The following is a 19,236-nucleotide window of genomic DNA, read 5'->3' as shown; positions in this document are numbered from 1 at the left end:
CATTTAAATTTTTCACTTCAAGTTATGAATTGACTTGAAGTTTTTCCAAGCTTTCGAAATGTCTTTACGTGCACATACCGGCAGATTGGGATCTGAAATACTTGATTTCAACAGTTCTCGATATAAGGTCCGTGAGATATAACAAAGTCCAGTACGAAGCTCGAAAATTGTGAAGAAAGGAACGATTCTTTGAAGGATACAAATCGTGATATTTGTCAGTCCTTTCCTGTATTTTTGATTTCGAAGTTAGCAACAACGATTCGTTACTTCTTAAAATATAAATTCATCAACAGAAAACACTTTGTGCCCAATTACCGTTACGACTATTTCTGCAATAATATTAACCCTCATGTTTCCAGTTTTCAGACACTCCCCAAGTATCCCATAATATTGTAATTGTAATCTCCGAAATGGAAGAATCTGTATTCGTCGTAATATGTATCAAAGTACGTAAATACTGCAGAAAATACGTAAGTTATATCCCTATAAAGATCCATAATCTATAACATAGCGTCTCCATTTCTCAGTGCATTCGTTAAATCTGCCGCGCCGTTCTGGCGGTGGTAAGCTTAGGGGGAAGGGGGGATCGTTATAAGCTTACACACTGCGTAAAGCTTCGACACACATGCCCATTATCAACCCGAAAGAAAGACCGAACGGATATGCATTTACCCTCGTTTTTTCAAATGGTCTGAAATCGTGATATAAGGATGTCTGATGTTTCTATTTATCTTTTTTCATCCTGCTCACTGTGTGTATGCAGATTATGTGCGTATGATATGAATCACGCACGCAATTACGAGGGTCGTTATATTAGAACGCATCGTCTGTCACACTGATCAATTATCGCTGCTGTCTTCTTGCATGTTTGTTATTTGTATGAAAATGTATGGGATTTCACCGAACGATGATAATTGTAATCATTTAATCGTAATGGCACGTGTGAGCCTTGACCGGTGTATCGTAGTGTTTGAACTGTTTGCTCATTTTTCCTGTACAATTTTCTCTTCGTTTATCGTAGAATTTATTTTTATCGTAAAAAGTGCACGCGGTGACTTCGTTATTATGGTAGTCATTCTGTTTGTTTCATCATTGAGTATGTTTGTTACTCTTTTTTCCAATGTCGATGTAGCTTTTTACATCGTAATCGTTCTATCATTTTTATGGTCATTGTTCAATATCGTTTTGGTTCAATTTTTCATCTTATTATATAGTTTCTCCTTTCCTCGTTTACTTCAATTTGTTCTTCTAACAGGAACTCATAGTAGTTATACACACATGGAAAAATTGTCGACAGTGGAAAATTAGTTGAAGTGAAGAAGACAGTGAAGAATTATCAGTTTAAGATATTTATGGGAAAAATCACCTAATCGAGTTATAATCAGAAGAATTTGATAAAAAATTTGGACTCAAAAAGCTAAGCGTGCTAACAATTGCACAAAAGGTATTAATTTGATAACAAAAGAAAAAGAACTTTAGATAAATCCAGATTACAAAATGTCATAACATTCTGCGAGAAAAAAAAAAGGAGAAGAAGGAAAAGAATTGAACATTATTCGGATTCGGAGAAGCGACGCAAAAACGAAATGGAATGAGGGATCAATTAGCGCGTTCCACATTCTGACCCGACCTACAATGCATAATAAATCGCAATTTGTAAATTATTCACGTGTGGTAGTTTTAACGTTACACCTACGTCCAACCCTATTTGATGATTTCTGTGTCCATTCAGCTGTACCATGAAAAGAGCGTAAGAATGTGATATACGAGTACAATAAACATCGCGAAGTGAATTGACTGGATGCTCTGTTCTCGTATGACGGGGTGAAGGAGAAGGAGGAGAACAACGGATCGCATTGCAAGTTGTAAGTGCGTTGCACAGTCGGCACAGATGTGCAGCACAACTCGGTGTTTGTGCACATTGTGTACAGACACACGTATTATATCCGCTGTTAGAGAATCCCGGACTATGACGAATGAGTCACGAACACTCGGCGGCGGTCCCCGGACTCTGAGACTCTCTTCATACCGAAGCAACTCACCGACCGCAGGAGGCTGAGACAACCAGATGCAGTTGGACGAACCCTGATCAACATTCAGTAGATGCACCATTTGTTGTCACTGTACCAATTGTAGCCAGATATAAAAAAATTCTGTGTTCATCGATTTGATTTGCAACCTCTTTTATTAATCAAGTCACAACTGAAATTCGACATTGGGCAAGTTTTGTAGAGAAGCTTTTAAATACTTGGTATACTTTACTATTGGATAATCAATGTTTACTTATACGTTTACGTTATTTACAATCATGGCCATAACCTCAAATTACACGTTAGGAATATGGCTACAATTAGATCAAACAATGGCCACAACTGGTACTAAGGTGACCAGAACCTGTATATACTTCCTACGCAATCACTTGTTAACAGTTTTGCTGATCGCTAAATTCGGTGGGTTGTACAAAAATCAAGCTATGAATAATAAAAGACAATGCGAATGGTTTTATCCTGTCATTGCTATTCTTTATCGCGCATTCGTTGTTTTGTGTAGTTTTCTTGTCGGGTCAGATAATAAAAGATCGGTCAGCTACCTCTCATTATATGTAAACCCATTAGCTTAAAACGCACGTGTTCTAATGAAATTCGTCCAAACCGATGGATATTGCTGCTTTGAATGGGATTGAGAACAGTTCGGATTAAAAATATAGCGGTAAAGTTTCTTCACAAGGGAAGAAATATTCGTATCAAGGTTACGTTCAGAAGCACTTGTTGAATTTCCGTTGCAGTTGTTTCACCCTTTTTAACCATCGAAACAACCCCTAAACAAGACTAAATTTCCGTTTCACGTGACACACAGCTCTGGAATATTATCCTATATAAATTAATGTATTCCTATTCCAATATTTAATAGTGCGCAGTTCAGATATAATAGCGCGTTAGTTTTACTTCGTGGAAGTCGTTAAATAATCGTAAGTGTTACTTGAATTTTCAACGGACCTGGACCAGGTCCTCCTTTGCTTTTATTTTCAGTTATTGGATTCCGCTTCACCAATTTTCTTTGACAAGAATCACATAGACGGGTATTTTTTCCGGTACATTTATCGCCCGTTCGTTGACGCCATGCATCGCTAATTTATTCGTACATTCTAGGCGCAACGAACGCGATTTTCTATCCTGAATGTATTGAAGCACCAAACACGCACCATTTGTAAAGATACGATTGTTATACTACAGCACTGTTCGACGCGCAGTTCACCGAAATACTTTACTATGAAGTTGTACCAAGACTGGATGTAATTAGTCGATGTACTGAGTTGCGGGTAAGAAAATCAAAAGGAAGGGAAAAATACTTTGAGCATTTTTCAGCAAGGTTGCAAATCCAACAGTACACAATTCTTTTAAAACCCAGCTTAAATGTTCGCGGAAGTGACGTCGACGCAGGTAGCAAGTGCAAATGACCACCAATTTGCGTTGTCATCAGGTATTCTCAGAATTTTATTGTAACGCAGTGCCGTTGAACCATGTTCAAAAAATTATTCGAATGTATAAATTTGTCAGAATTGTCGTTACAGGTGAAGAGACATTCCACCAATGTTTAATGCCAACACGTGCGTATGACCCCGTCTCGCCAAAGTTGGAACTTTAATCCCACTGTTCATCGATCCAGAAAAACGGTTTGCAATTGACAGGATAATTTTATGCGGTGAGCTACAAAACGTCAAATCGTAACTTTTAATCGTTTACGGCATCTCGAACTTTGGATGGATATGTTGTGTCGTAAAATTGACAAGTCTCATCGAAAGAAACTTGTATTCTATACGAAACTATAGTTTGTACCTCTTTAAGAACGCAAAGTTAAAAAATTTGTACGTACTACCATGTCGCAATTTGGTGGAATTCGGGTGATTGATGAGTTGAAGTCTCTCCTCGCTCTTTTGCCAAGAACTAAAACATATTTCAATGTCATCGATCGATCTGACTTAGAAATAGCCGTCTGATTAACCACAGGAAGCGTTTGGCAAACGTCTCACGGAACAAGTAAAGCTGTCAATACTGTTTCAGACTTTATTTCAGACGCGTATCAAATTTTATGAATACGTTTTTTGGATACATTTTTCGTTATGCAAGATGTCTGTTGGATTCTTTAGCTGATAGGATACATTCCATGATGGTTGAAAGACGTCTTTTGAATCCCAGATTTCGACAGTACTTCATCTTGCTTCCAAGATCTTTATAGGACGTATTTCGAATACCTTTGTTAATTCAGAAATACTCAACACGCTCACCACATTTTATACGTTTTCTGAATGCATATCGCATTCGGAATGTCCATGAGACGCATTTAGTCTGTACGACAAATTTCGTAATGACTTAATATCGCATTTCGGATGCATTCAAGGAGTTACGTGTCTCCAGCGATAATTTCGGATTCCTTTTGCTCGATCAAACCCTCAAGGTTTATTCAATTTTTTTAAGGATGTGTAATGAAAACCCTGTGTTATTATTCGTGAACCCATTATTCTGCCTCCGCGGACTCGAAGACTTTCGAATCTTTATTGAATTTGTATTCAAGTCGTCGTTTCTTAGATCTCTTACGTTGTTGTAATGCATTTTGTGTTTGAATTTGCGACCGAGGAATATTCTGTGACGTCTCTCGCAGAAGCACTTTAAAGTCCAGTTCCATTTTGTGAATTCATCGATACAACTGACGTCTCTCAACTTCAATACTATTGACGTATTCGGAAAGAAGGCCATTAGGCGCATTAGATGCTTATTTGTGTATTTATTACGTAACTTATCCACATTTCGTCTCCAATGTAGATTTAGGATCCATTTCACTTGTAATGCGTATTGCAGACTCATTTTTTGTCTGCAGATTTAACGTCTCTATTTCGTCTTTTACGCATACCTTGTGTACACAAAAAGCTACAACAATGTATGTTTCGTAGGTCACTTGCTTATTGGGTACTTTTGATAGTCAATACGTCTAACCCTTATTATCGAAACGGTAAGATTCAGTGTATAAAAAGTTTCGGAGTTGTTTTTCACGAGGAACGAAATGTTCTGTACATGAAAACGTCTTCGAGTCTGATTTTGAAAAAAATGCGTATAATACCCAGGGTGTTCTAAAACCCTTTCTTCTAAAAACTACTTTCAGGTAATACGCCTTTCAGTCATATTTTGAACCGGAAATTTGTTTTGAAAGACATTTTGTGAATGGCCTATTGATCTTCTAGAAGGTCAATTTTTCGAAACCTGCTATATCGTTCCAAGAAGTAACTGATAATGTGCAGCGTTAATTGAATTACCTCGTCACAGCGTTATTACCATTGGCTGTTAATCATCGTCGGCGGACGTGATAAAATGATTGAAATGAAAAAAGAATAAACAAGGAAGTATACCTGATGAGAAATTGACATTTTTCGAAGAACTGTTTTTAAACACTAATTAGAAGAGCCGTCGATTATTGGTGCCTTACGGTAAACCGATCAAAAATTATACTGGTATATAATATATAGTATAATATCCGTATTACATATCTCAACTTATCAGTCACGTGGCGATAACGATTTTTTGTTGCCTTCCTTTTCCCGAACCAGCAATGATTTCTGTTGCTGCAGATTTGGGCAAACAAGTGTACAGAGTCGCTCTGGTATTCATACATACGTAATAATGTATATCCCTGCGCGGTTACACATTCTGAACATCGGTAATACGTTCTTTCCATAAGCATGTATGAATGCACACATGTACACACGTGAACATGCGGTATACATGATCAGCGATTAGAGGTGATCGGGTTAAAGCACTGTGATGAAATCACAACGGGAATCCCTCCTCGATGATGAGAAGAAGTAGTAGAAGAAGTGGAGGGACCGTAAAAGTAATTTTGGATCCCACTAAAACGTCTATAGACGATGCTACGAGGTCGTTCGGACCGCCAGCCAGCCAACCGTCACAAGCAGACCCGGCTTTGCCAACCAGATGTCAGCCGACCGAGAGAAGAGAGTGTGTGAAAGATAGAGAGAGAAAGGGACACGAGTCAGACTTCCAGGGTTCCATAATAAAAGACAATGGCCTCGTGTTTGCCATCATTGGTGTAAGCGAGATTTTCGTACGGAATCGTTATCACGTTGACGCGAGACTTTGTTGCAGACCAATGGTGGAGCGTTCGAATTTTAAACATTACAGTAACGATAAAATCCGTCGTGTGGGTCTGTCGCTGAGAAGGCTGAACGAGACATGCAAACACGACGCTACTCCCACCATGTCCGACGCCTCAATCAATGCTTGGAATTTACTTATGACTTATTTATAGCGAAGGGGAGGGGAGATGAGACAGGATGGCGAGGAATGAGCTTGAGGTACTCCGTCGTCTGATTCAGCAACGGAGCCTCTCCTCGCTGCTTGCGCATTTAACGGAGCTACTAGTGTGAAATTTGCGTCGAGTACTCGGAATATTACTCGCTGTTGGTGGAGGCGGCGGGAAAGGTGCGGGCTTCGAGGAGCGAGAAGGCGGAGGAGTCACTGCTTCGTCCGGCTCGCGCGGTTTAAAGCGTGCTAAACAACGGTGTATCACTACCGATAGCGACGTAGTCGAAAGAGAGATAGATAGAAAGATAGAGGAGGGGGAGAGGGAGAGAGAGAAGAAAATACGTAGAGTGGGAGGCAAGAGGCAAGCAATGAGCCAAGCCAGCAGCCCACACGCGCATTTCTTACACACACACATACACACGCACCTACAACGGCTTACACACTCCGGGAAAGAGAAAGAGAGGGAGATAAAGAGAGCCGTTTCGTCCGCCAACGGGGCAGAGTGAAAAGGGAGTATTAGTTCACCTGTCGTCATGGCAACGCCGCCTCGCCGCCGCTCACTTGTTACTCCATCGGCATAGCTCGGTCCTGGCTCATCTCGCAGCCTCCGTAAGAATACGAATCGCAATAATTCATTGCACACACACACGTACACACACACACAGACACGCGCGCGTGCACAACGCTTTTTTTTTCTTTTCGTTACTCTCTCTTTTCCTTCGTTTTTCTATCTTCTCCTGCAACGTGTTCTCCTTATTCTTCTTGTACCGTGTATTAATATTATCCTTTCACGGACGTCCGTGAAGAAAAGCTATAGTCGTGTCGTCACTGAACTCGATATTCCGATGTTTTCTTTTTTCACGCTCCTTTCTGTTTTGTTTAAACTTGTGTTACACTCTCTAGCTTTCTTCCACTTCGATTCTTCTCACCTTTCGTTAAAAACTGTTGTAGAAAACTTATGAATATTATAACTTGTTAATATTACGATCACAGAAAAACATGTATTCGCTATAATATGACAAATGTTTAAACACTGGTGTTATCATTATTATTATTATTATTATTCTTGTTGTTGTTGTTGTTGTATAAATTATACGTTTGAAACACTTTCGCATTCACGCGTTATTCACTATTCACTATATAGATTTATAGATACAACATCAATTTACAAAAACTTATTATTATATCAATCAAACTGCTTGTACAACTCGTTGTTTTCCTTCACATAACAATAACTTATTTCATGGTAAAGTTGAGGGATGATAGTAACGATCGGTGCACCACGTCATTAATCACAACATCAAGGTTGGGGTGACGAGTTTCTCCTCGCCTATCTCGTCGAAGATACATAATAATTTTAACATCATCAGTAGGAAGGAGAGACAAGAAACGGTGGTGCACTTGACGCGGAGTTGTTCTTGTTCCTTCCCTCCCTGTTTCCCACCCCTCTTCCACGTCTCTATTTCCGATAAATATCAAAGGAGCAAAAAGAGCGTCACGTTCCTTTATAGTGGATTTCCTTAAATTCGAAAGAGCCGAGCATACCGCGCGCGCGGCCGTCGTCGTACTCGACTACTGTGAAACGACGACGTTGTTCGGCTTGGAGGAGTTGACAGAGCCGACCCGCCGCCGCTCACACAAAAACACTCACACACTTCTCCGCCTTCTCCTCCTTCCCCTCGCCTCCGCCTCTTCCACCTCTTCTCCTCTCCTCTCTTCTTCTCTTCCTCTTTCTCGTCGCCACCGGACTGACTCTTCAGACTCGGTTGGCACGCAGAGTAGAGGAGAGAATAGGTAGGTGCGCTGCGATTTGAGGACAGAAGAGCATGGTCAGATGAGTGTCCCTCCCTCCCTCACGCCCCTTCGACGAGTCACTCGCAGGAGTAACCGGCGGACTAAACGACCGACCAACTTCTCTTGTTATCCACTTGCCAACGTCGTCCGTCGTCAATCTGTTTGCTATGCAAATCCCGGACGAGTCCGAAGTAATGCCTGCTGCTGCTGCTGATGCTGCTGTTTGTGGTGACGTCGAGACCGCAGCAACACCGCCAGAGGTGCGACACAACGACGATTCACGATATTATCTCCTCCCCACGGACGACAACGCAACAACGCATAAGAGGCATGCTGCTACCATGCTGCTCCTGCTGCCGATGGCGATGGTGGCGTCGTGAAACACCGCTGTGCGTATTAGTCATTGCCCACCGCACAACGAGGCGATACAACCCCAGCTGCCTGCATGCACACGAATTTTGTTGCGCATGTGGCACTGTAGTTCTCTTCCTCTACGCCCCCACCAGATCAGCAAACCACACGCACACTGGTGTACGCAATACGGTGTGAATTCTTCCTTGTCTTCTTGTGTACAATATTGCCAATCGCGGATGGATAGATAGATGGATGGATATTAGATCGGTAATAGACGTAAGTACGTGTGTGTGTGTGTGTGTGTGTACATAGATAGTGTTAGTGGGAATAGTAATAGTAATATTATATAGGTATAGGTATAGAGTAATGCCTACCGACTGATTGACGTCATTTGCGCCCGCCTAATTGCACACCACTTATTCAAACGCCGCCACCGAGGCACACATAGGCACACACGTATTACAAAACACACACGCGCGCATGAAAATTCTGTTCAGTTCAACTTTTGCCTGTACGTGTTTGACAGTATTATTATTGTGATCTTTCTTCTTTTTTTTTTTTGTTTACTTGCAACGTATTAAATTATTCTTCACAAACTTCATTTTAAAAATTTTTTTATTTCTTGTTATCAAAATTGATTACTCAACTACGTTGACAACGAGAACATGTGAACAACAACACAACTTCTTACACAACATCGTCGAAAGACATCTGTCATCACTTGTGATTAAAACACACAACCATTTGGCCGAGTGTTGAAATTGTATACGAATTCAGAACAAACAAAAACAGTGTAATTCGTTTGAATAAAGTATTAAACTAACTAACAATAAGAAGAAACCGGATAAAATCAAACGTAAAATTATATCTCGTTTCTACCTGTGTTACAGCATCTTGTTAGATGTTTTATTATCGTTATTATTATTGAGTAATGGTGTTTAAAAAACGAGAGAAAAGGGTGTTTAGTTCACTTGTTATTAGCGAATGCCAGCCCGTCGCAAGACCGTGGCGCAGAGGTTAAGTTTCTACGGTTACTCTCCGTCACGATCATACGTGTCACTGGTTACTGGTCGTTCAGAAGCGCGGTGCGGGCGGTGCGGCGCGGTGCGGTGCGGTGGCGGGGCAGTCGGAGGGTCTCTCTTCTCTCTCTGTTTGTACTTTCGGGAAGTTCGGAACTCCCGACTCTGACGTCACTCGGACGGCAGGCAGCACATCACGGTTCCCCGATTCACGCACTGTTTACGTTCGTACGCCGGTCGGTGCCTCGGGTTAGAAGGGGGGCGGGAGGATACGAACTAAGCCAGCAACGGGAGGGGGAAAGGCCGCCGTTCCGTCAACCTGACGCCTCTCTCTCTCGCACCCTCTCCTGATTGTGTTGATCTGAAAAAGATGAATCGCGTTCACCCTCGAAGATAGAATTAACGAGATGCACAGACGTTCGTCGGCGATTTTTGCACGCGCGGTAAAGCCTCGGTGTAATCAAACATGAATTTCACAAGGTATAGATGTATTTCACTGGCGAAACGGGAATTAGAAACTACGACGCCTCCAGGAGTTCCTACGGGCCGCTGCTGTTGCCGATTGTGTAGTCTCTACGTAGTGTGCGTGGTTGGTGGTGGGGCGACGGAGTAAACGAGACGCCTGCAGACGGCGGCTGATGGGAACGTGGAAAGCGGCAGAGGGGGGACCGGGTTAAAGGCGCTGCACCGTGTGCCACGGTCTCCTTTTCCGTACGTCATACATGGAGGAAGTACTCGGCGCGTAACGTGTCAGGTCGTCGCAGTTAAATCGTCTCCCTATTATGGGTTTGTCACAGGTTCATAACACGCAGTCGATCCTCTCGTGCTCGCTCGACGTCGCCACGCGGTTCTCCCTCTCCTACTCCTCGCCTTGTGTATTATTATTCGTCCCCTACTGGCTGTAGGTATTACGCAACTGATCATCGGCTCGCTGGCTACGGATTCGACCTCGCAGCCCCCGTCCCTCCGCGGGTATCCTGACGCAGCGGCGACGACGACGACGTTCTCTTGGCGCTTAGACTCTCCTCGGTTCCTCCACCCCTCCAGCTCCGGCGGCTTAGCGGGGTCTGCGAGGCTACTACGACACGGCCGCTGGTGATCTCTGACTCGAGTGTGCGCCGTCTGGGTTGGCTGGCGACAGTCTGTTTCGTTCCGAGAACCACGAGGCGATTCCGTGTATCGAGCTACGCCCGTTGGTGGATGCCGAAGCGCGCGGGCGGGGGCCGAGATAACAGAGAACTCCGGCCGCTGTGTAGGCTCGACTCACTGACTCGCCGTACCGAACACTACCAGCTTGCCCTGCGGCTCCGATGCCGCCTCGTAACCACCGCGTTGACTCCGCAGGGGCGTAATATGTACGGGCGCAAATGCGCCCGGGCCCCTTTCGCACTTCGGCCCGTCTTGTGATAATACCTGTCTAGGTAATATCCGATTTTAATTATTTGTTTTCTATATTCATGATATGTGTAAGTAAAGGACAAAGAAAATAACATAACAAATCGGACCCATTGTCTTGATTTCTTCTTCCCGATTTTTTTTCTCTTTGAACGAAACTTCAAGAAGTGAAAAGAACAACCTTTTCACAATATTAGTGACGTTTTATGCTCTTTATCGTATTTATGTTTTATTCATTCGCAGTAGGAATTTTGCAACGGAAGACAACAGCCAGGTAACTTACGGTGAGAATATTCGACAAATATTTATGCCTACTTATTCTTATTTTGCATCTTCTTTCTTCTTTGTTGTGGGAAAGCTTGCGACAAACTCTCATCAACGTGTATAATAGAACTAAATGTAGGTGTAAGCTATAATATAGGCGCCATCGGTTTACTTGACCGAAAAAAAAACTGTATTCCAAAGATATAAGATCGGAAACGTGGTCCTCGCACCAATTTTAGACTTCCGTTTGAATTTCTAGTTCACAATTTTAAGCCTCAAGGTCACGTGGGTTGGAGGAATTAAACGTGAGTCGGTATTGAGTGTTAGTGCATATTTAAAATTGGAACAAAGCGGTAATCCAACCGAGGAATGTTCGTTGAAATTTCTTTCTTTTTCTACTTTTTCGTTTTTACAGTCCAGTATGTGGGAAGTTTTCCAATTAAATATTTGTATATCCCTCTGACCTAGAGATTTACCATTCAACTTCAGTTTTACCCAAAGTTTCTTCAATTTTATTGTTGAAATAAACTGCTGTTGAACATGTTTCATTGTTATTATACACTCGACTGTACACCTTACCAGTTTACGGCAATAACGAAAATTTCAATTAACATTCTGTTTTTTACCCAACATCGGTAACATCAAGCATATCAAAACACAGATACACGCATAGGTATAATCAACGCTAACGACGTCGAAAGATACGTATACTGATCAGGGAAAACAGATGAAATATATAGTGTGCAAATGGATTGTTATCACTCGCCATCTTAATTGCGTAACAACGAAGAAGCAAGAAGACTGAAGAAGAATTCTACAAAACATGGAAGGTAAAAAATAAAAAAAAAAAAGAATGAAAATAAATTGGAACAAAAACCCGTAGTGCGTTGTGAAGTTTAGTTCGTCCCTGCGAGACGGTCAAACTCCCTGTAGTAAGCGGGCAAGTGAGCGAGCGTGCGAGGCCTGCGTACAACCTAACCTAGCGCAGCGATGCTCGAACACAGAGAGCCGAATCGACGGATGTGTGTACGCAACACAGGCAGAGCGCGCGTGCGCTGGGAGTGCAGCTCCAGCGTGCTGCGCGGGGTTCCCAACGAGTTTGTCGAAGAGCGTGGAGCACGGTGGCATGGAGCGACAAGGAGGGCTCGTCGCGTGCGGTGGGGGGTTTCGTGGAATGTCCCGTCGGGTCGGGCGAACAACACCGCTCTCGGCTACCCAGGAACTCCCACTAGCCTTGCCCGAAGTCCTGCTGCCGCCTGAGGCTCCTCGGGTCTCCTCGTGCTGGCCGGCGATCAACAGCCGAGTGCCATACCGAGGCCTTTTCCCGTCCCAGTCTGTCCCGCGAGCGAGATCTCCGTGCGGCTTCTCGGCCGCTTTGGCACCAGTCAGTCGCCACGCGTGCACCGCGCCAACGGCCAACGGCGCGCCGTGCGCGTGAGCGTGTGCGTGCAGGCATGCCTCGATTCTATTCACGGGCGTGTGGCTACATGCCTCCCGCATCCACACAGCCAAGCTCGAATTTTACCGAACGCCGCTGAGGCGCGCCGTCGCGTCTGCAGCACGCCACGCACGCAGTAGGCTACGAATATACCTCCCTCCCTTTCCCGCGCAGCCGGTATATCATGGTGCGGGGTACCTGTTGGGCTCCGATATTATTACTCGTGAGAATCGCTATTCGAAACTACACTCCGCCTCCTCATCATCGTCGCTTATTGCTTCGCGATCCCAGCTCTCCGGATGCCACATGGGTCTCTTTGATCACCACGAAACTGACTTTACTATGTATTTCAACCGATGGATTTCCTTTTGTTTTTATTTTACTCGGTAGGTCACATGACGGGCTTCATCTCTTTGTCATCGAACTGTTGCCGAAACATTGAACGATCTTGTTCACGTTTCGATAGTTTTACTATAGAGTAGTTACCAATTATTGCTCGTTGCAAAGATGGGACGTTAAGTTTCGATAGCAGCGTAAAAGAGAATAAAGAAAGTAATTAACTGTTTCTTCTTAGATATACGTGCAAATATTATTTCGATAAGCGAACAAATCTCGTGGTTTGTTAGTCATATACATGTGAAAGCGACTACAGATGGGTTCGTGGATTCGTGACGCTATGGAGTCAAAATGTATCACACAAAGAAAAGTTATCACGCTGACCTCGGCCCTCGTTAATTGCGTTATACATACTTAATTTCGCACCACCGCTACGCGGGGATTATTATGATTATAGTTCACGCATGGAAGTCGCGCACTTATAATAGTACCGTTTGGATCTCGCCATGCTGCACAGAAGAAAATCAAGAAAATTGTTGGGTATCGCGTTGAAAATTACGGAGGAAACGACTTGAACATTCTTTACCTTGATTTACAAGGGAATATTTTAATTTCGATTCCACCGTATGTCTCGCTCGATCGATTGATTCAAGATTAGTACGGACGAGCTGGGTTCGTTGCCATGGATTCCTCTCGACGCAGGCTTCTCCGTGAGTCGCGCAGAAAAAAAAGATTTTATTTTCAGGTTGAAAGCGGTAAAACTGAAATAACTTCGCTGTTGTCCACCCTGGAAAAACGACTCACAACAATTTTTCCTTCAATATGACGAACACTCAACATCAATCATCATCTGTTATCTGTATGATGTCACCCTGTGTTATCTGTATCATTTAGGCACGATTATCTCAGATAGAACAGCCCCACATTTGACTTTACATTGGTCATAATGCCGCAGTTAAGTTTGTATACTTTATTACCCTCATCTGAACGAATCAACTGCGACTTTTATGTTTACTTTATTCAGTGTTATGTGTCGATTATAAAGATAAGATGAAAGATTCTCTGCTGAACAATAAAGTATGCTATAGTAAAGAGTCCTTACCTTATCATTTCATCTTCACGTGGACGATAAAACCAGGCTATCTAAGATTCTTGGTAAAGTTACTAAAATAATCATCTCATTTCAGATGAGATACAAAGTAAAAAAGTAAAAAATGATTATCTAGACATTCAAAATTGTGAAAATCATTTTTACGGCGTTCCGAAGAAGTTTCGAGCAAGCCTCGTTGATAATCCAGTCGAAACAGCTTTTTCATCTATGAACTTCGCACTGCCAAAAAATAAATGTGCGATACGTGCGATGAATCGTTGCTATATATAATAATTCGACCGTTCACCGTTTTATCAATCTTGCCAACGCCGATCCCGTTTATCTCGGATTCGTAGGCGTCGCGGCGCCACAGATAGAGATAACGTGCAATATACTCACTAATCTCAACTCTGCAGCAAGCGTATTAAATACGCACAAACATGCCCCATGCCCGCACGTCATGTACACATGTATCTTGCAATGTATTATGTTACTTCCAACGTAGGTATTGTGTTATATGATTACTGCATTATAAGGTACCGACGATCTGTTTCGCATAACATGACAAGTGGAAATTTCAGGACTCTGTGTTTTGAAATTTTGTAAAGATGGCTGCTCGGGGTGACGATCAATTTAATTCACAAAAAATGTTTTCTCCGCAGTGATTGTTATTTGAATTATCATTTTTTTCTGCAAACAATCGTTATGCTTAAATTTCGACATCTGGATGGTTGAAATTTACCTCCATTCGGAAGAGCCTAAAAATTTCGTAAGAAATTTCCCTATAAAGAAACAGAGAAAAAAACAGGCACGCAATGCAGTTTAAATTCCCACAGAAATAAAGATATTTTTCGATGAACTGCAGTGTTATGTGTATAATAAGTAAAATTGAGAAAGTCCGAATGTTTTATATAACCGATAGATATAAATAGCAAAGGAATTTTTACTTCGATGTTTGCAAAAGTTGATTTTGTCTTGATCTGAATTTTTTTCTCCCCGAAACATTCTTTAGTCTCTCATTTGGAACCGTCTTTTTGGCGTCTTTTTATTACCATTGCTGAATAATGAGAATTTGTGATTTCAAATCCCTGATTACCATCGGAAAGAGCGCCAATTTCGCTGTACAAAAAAATTTGGGACTTGGAACTTCACATGGATCAGGTGCAACATAAGAGATGAAGGTACACCAAATCGCAGCAAACGTTTATTTCTTCGCGGAACGTATTTGGATAGCTTTGAGTCGCAACGCGTGCTGCACACGGCGAAATATAGTAGAATAAAAAAGCAGCTAGAACATCGTGTGCATACAGTACGTAAATACCCGCACACAAAGGTAAAATAACCTTTTGATCCCGAGTGTCGTTACAGATATACAAGCATCGCAAACTAAAGGCCTAGGTTCGAGATAATAATTCAAGGACCATTGCGTAGCGTCTTCATCTTCTCGGTACACACACGTTCGAATATAATAGTACAAATACCTACCCATCTACGCAATGTGTGGTTATTACCAATGGCCGACGAAGCGGCGTCAATCCCACGCACATTGCAGAGCAGAAAAGCAACAAGCCGCATGCCGTTCTTCTGCACAATAATCATTACAGGGATGTTCGATTTTTCGAAAAGAATTGATTTGAGAAATCGTTGGAATTCACAATTATTAATGATTTTCAAAATTTTATGTAAATATAAATAAATGAATCCTGTACCATGTTTTATTTTCTTTCTTCGAGATAAATAGAATGAATGAAGAAGTTTTCGTTATAAAACAATTATGTTTTACATCAATGTTTTTTTTTGTAGCAAATATGACAGAATTTTGTCCAAAATATTAGATTATTTGCCAGGCCTTGGAAATTTATTATAAATAGAATCTGTTTTGGTTATATTTTAATAATTTTATATTGAAATATGGATTCTTTGTAATTGTACACAAGTACCACAATCAATATGTGTCAAAATCTTTACAATACTGTATTATAATTCGCAAAAATTTCAGCATCAGCATCAAAACTGATTGTCGATAATATGGGTAGATAAACATAATCGGAACCGCAGAACCGAAAATTGCCTAACCTTGTTAAAATGGACTCGCGAAGAATTGACAGTAAAGATCGGTTTTTTTATACCCTTCAGATCGATCTTTGCAACATTAAATCGACATGGCCCATCCATATGCTGAATAGTGAATATTTATAGGCGTCGACAAAAGAAACTAAAAACTTACAGGGTATAATGCATCAAGAAGCGAAGAAAGAAGACAGTATGGCGCGCGAATAAACTGCGCTTAATTTTAACATTAAAGTAAATCTAAATAAATAACTCAAACTAAAATAGATTTACAGTTCTTTTTCTATGTAACATATTTATCGATATTTTTTATTTCGATATTTAAGCAGCAATATATTGATAATATCGATATTAAAGAACGCGATACGTATCGATATTAAATAGCGCGATACATATCGATATGAAATATATATCAGCAAATATCATGCAACTAGTACGAAGCACGAGTACGGAAGATTGGGAAATTCTCCGGTGCATCCGTCTCGCTCAAACCGACCGCCTCTCTCTGTTTATTTCTGTTTCCACGACCGTCGGAGGATCCCTCTCCCCTCTCCTTCACAACCGCTCGACGGATTCCCGGCGTCCTCGGGTCGCTGAGCAGAGCGTCAGGAGTGGGGGGTGAAGCTGCCGAGGGATTTCCTAGAAGCGGATGCGCGGCAGCCGGGAGGACCGAGGGACCGTATCTACGGGCTACGGAGGCCGGGGACCCGACGGTGACGCGTTTCACGCACACAAACGCGCAACGGTGCGGATCGTATCGGGTTTGGGTAGCTGCCTCGGTGTGCGTCGGAGACACACGACGAAACGATTCTGTGCGCACTCTCCGTCTCCGTCTCGCAATCAAACGGGGATCTATCCCTCCGCCCGCCGTTCCTTCGTCTCTCTCGCTCTCTCGGCTGTACCGCGTGCGTCACCCACCAGCATTGGCGTCAGCGGCGGGGTTCCGTCTGCCGCCGCAAGCTGTACAGCTAGTGTTTTATGCCTATTTTGTTTTTTCTTTTTTTTTTTATTTTATTCTCTAGTTTTCATGGGTGATGTGGCACGCCTTACCTGGAGACGATACCGAAATTCACGAAAAAAAAAGAAACCTGAACGCTCTTACATCGGAACAAGTTGATGTTGGATTATCGTGAATTTTGGTCGAAGAAGCTTATCCGCAATAACAATACACGTGGCATTTTGCAAGTTGTATAACTTCAACGTAAGTGTTACCAATTTTTTTATTTTTTTTTTCAAAATTCTTCGCCGTGATCTTGCGGTACTCGTTACATATACCTACTTGGGATTTCTGCTTTTTTTTTCATCGCATCATTGTTTGAATTTGTTTTTTCGTCTAATAATGTCGAGAACTTGTTTTGAAATTCATCTTATGGCATGCATGGATTGAATACGTGCTTTTGAACCGACTGAATTACAAAAGCAAACGTATTTCACGGGTGATGAACCTACTTAAAAACGTTTACGCGAGATTTGCGTAACTTACAGATACGAGTATAACACACCTGCACAGGCAAGATTCGATGTACCGCATCTCATCGTCAGACGCTTTTACCTAGAAATGATGCGGACGATTGGGAAGAAGGAAAGCTAAGACGGATGCAGGTCTCGCATTACTCCTGCTTCGCGCCGCTTTGATAATGCAATGTCGAAGTACCCCTCGACTTCCGCTTTTCTTTGTTTTGTATCTTCCGACTCGAGGAACTCGGCTGCTTGTCTGGTATCCTCAGCGCTACCTTTTCTTTCCATACATCATCGATACCCATTTCTCTACCATCTTCACGAATTTATTGACATCGTAAAGTTAGATTTATAGGTTTTGTTAGGTGGCGTGTGTGCTTCGTGTAGGTTTTTCCGATTTCTGATTTTCATTCGGCTGAATGTGTTGGAATCCTCAAATTCAGAAAACCCCATCTGGTGGCAACAAATTCGTAACCCTAACTGCCTCGTATTTCATTTTAACAGTGATTTTTTACCGCCTATTTCACTTTCAGCTGCCTTGATGTTACAAAATGAGAGTCTGATACCTTGCATGATCTGTTCCGTGCGTGGATATTTACGAAATTAATCTAAAACGATCAGCTGATACCCACTTTTGCCGCTATATTTTCCTATACACACCCATATTAGGGATCTGAACATATTTGTTTCGTTTCGTTTGGTAAATCTCGTATTTTATCTCATTTCGATTATTATGTTTACCATAATGTTACGTATCTTTTTTTTTCGTTTAATATTTTTCTGCGAGAGACTACATTTCGCACTTTTTCTCCTCTTGTCCTCATTTTTTGCACCATATACTAATCCAGGAAATTTCACTGGTTTGAAAACTTTTTTGAAAAGGCAGAATACAAATTTTATCTGTGGAAACGTATTATACACATTGTTATAGACCAAGCTGCTAATTTATCGTATCTCTCTTATGATTTCTTTTCCCCGTTACTATCTGTATTCGTATATTATACTGTACAGCACACGGAATTAGAACGAATAAATCTAATTGCAAGTATCTATATGCAATGTATACTTCAAACATGATATGGAGTTATGTAAATTGAACTTATAGCTGTGTACGGGTAATCGGAAAAAGGTTGGCTATAACCGGTTTACAATCAGTAATCGAAACCATATTGTTATTATGTTAATAGGCATTAGAAAAGATGAGCATATCACCGCAAAGAAATTATTACTACTTACACCTAGTTCAAGTACGGAATCCCTAGCTTTTGGTTTTTTACAGATAGATGTTAGTGAAACTATTCGGTGTTACATTTTGCTGTATGGCGTGTAATTTTAATTTTCCGGCAAGATAAACGTTTCCGGTGGTATAAAAATTAAACAAAAATTTTCTCTAATCGTAAAATAAATAAAGTAGAATAGTAAGAACACAATGCTGCGATAGCTGCGTTTAATTTCACAAACTACAAACATAAAAAGGAAAACCCAAAGATAAAAAAACTGATGGATCGTTTAAATTCTGGGAGCAAAAATGAAACAGAATACACTTTTTCGGACATATGCTGCAGGTAAGGGACGCTGGATTTCTTTAGAAGTCGAGGCCGACTTCCTGAGCCAATGATTTTTAATTATGGACAGGATTCTATGCTGCTCTTCACCGTGTAGCCATATATTGTGGAACATAACTTGGTGTACTATACCTGAACC

General features: G+C 41.7%; 1 protein-coding gene across 3 annotated transcripts in view; it reads right to left on the bottom strand.

The window, feature by feature from the left end:
• LOC107227041 overlaps positions 1-19,236 on the bottom strand; it is a 39,238-nt gene that overhangs the window by 19,257 nt on the left and 745 nt on the right. The window contains exon 1 of one of the 3 annotated variants that reach the window (XM_015668065.2): positions 6,840-8,093. The exons of the other annotated variants lie outside the window; for them this stretch is intronic. Coding sequence (XP_015523551.1) covers positions 6,840-6,849 — 10 coding nt within the window. The 5' untranslated portion in view covers positions 6,850-8,093. Of the gene's footprint in view, positions 1-6,839; positions 8,094-19,236 lie in introns of those variants that run through there. 3 annotated transcript variants of the gene reach the window in all.

The sequence above is a fragment of the Neodiprion lecontei genome, chromosome 5, assembly GCF_021901455.1.
Source record: "Neodiprion lecontei isolate iyNeoLeco1 chromosome 5, iyNeoLeco1.1, whole genome shotgun sequence".
NCBI lineage: Eukaryota > Metazoa > Arthropoda > Insecta > Hymenoptera > Diprionidae > Neodiprion > Neodiprion lecontei.
Note: the sequence above shows the minus strand (reverse complement) of the source record. Positions and strands in the feature narration are given on the sequence as shown.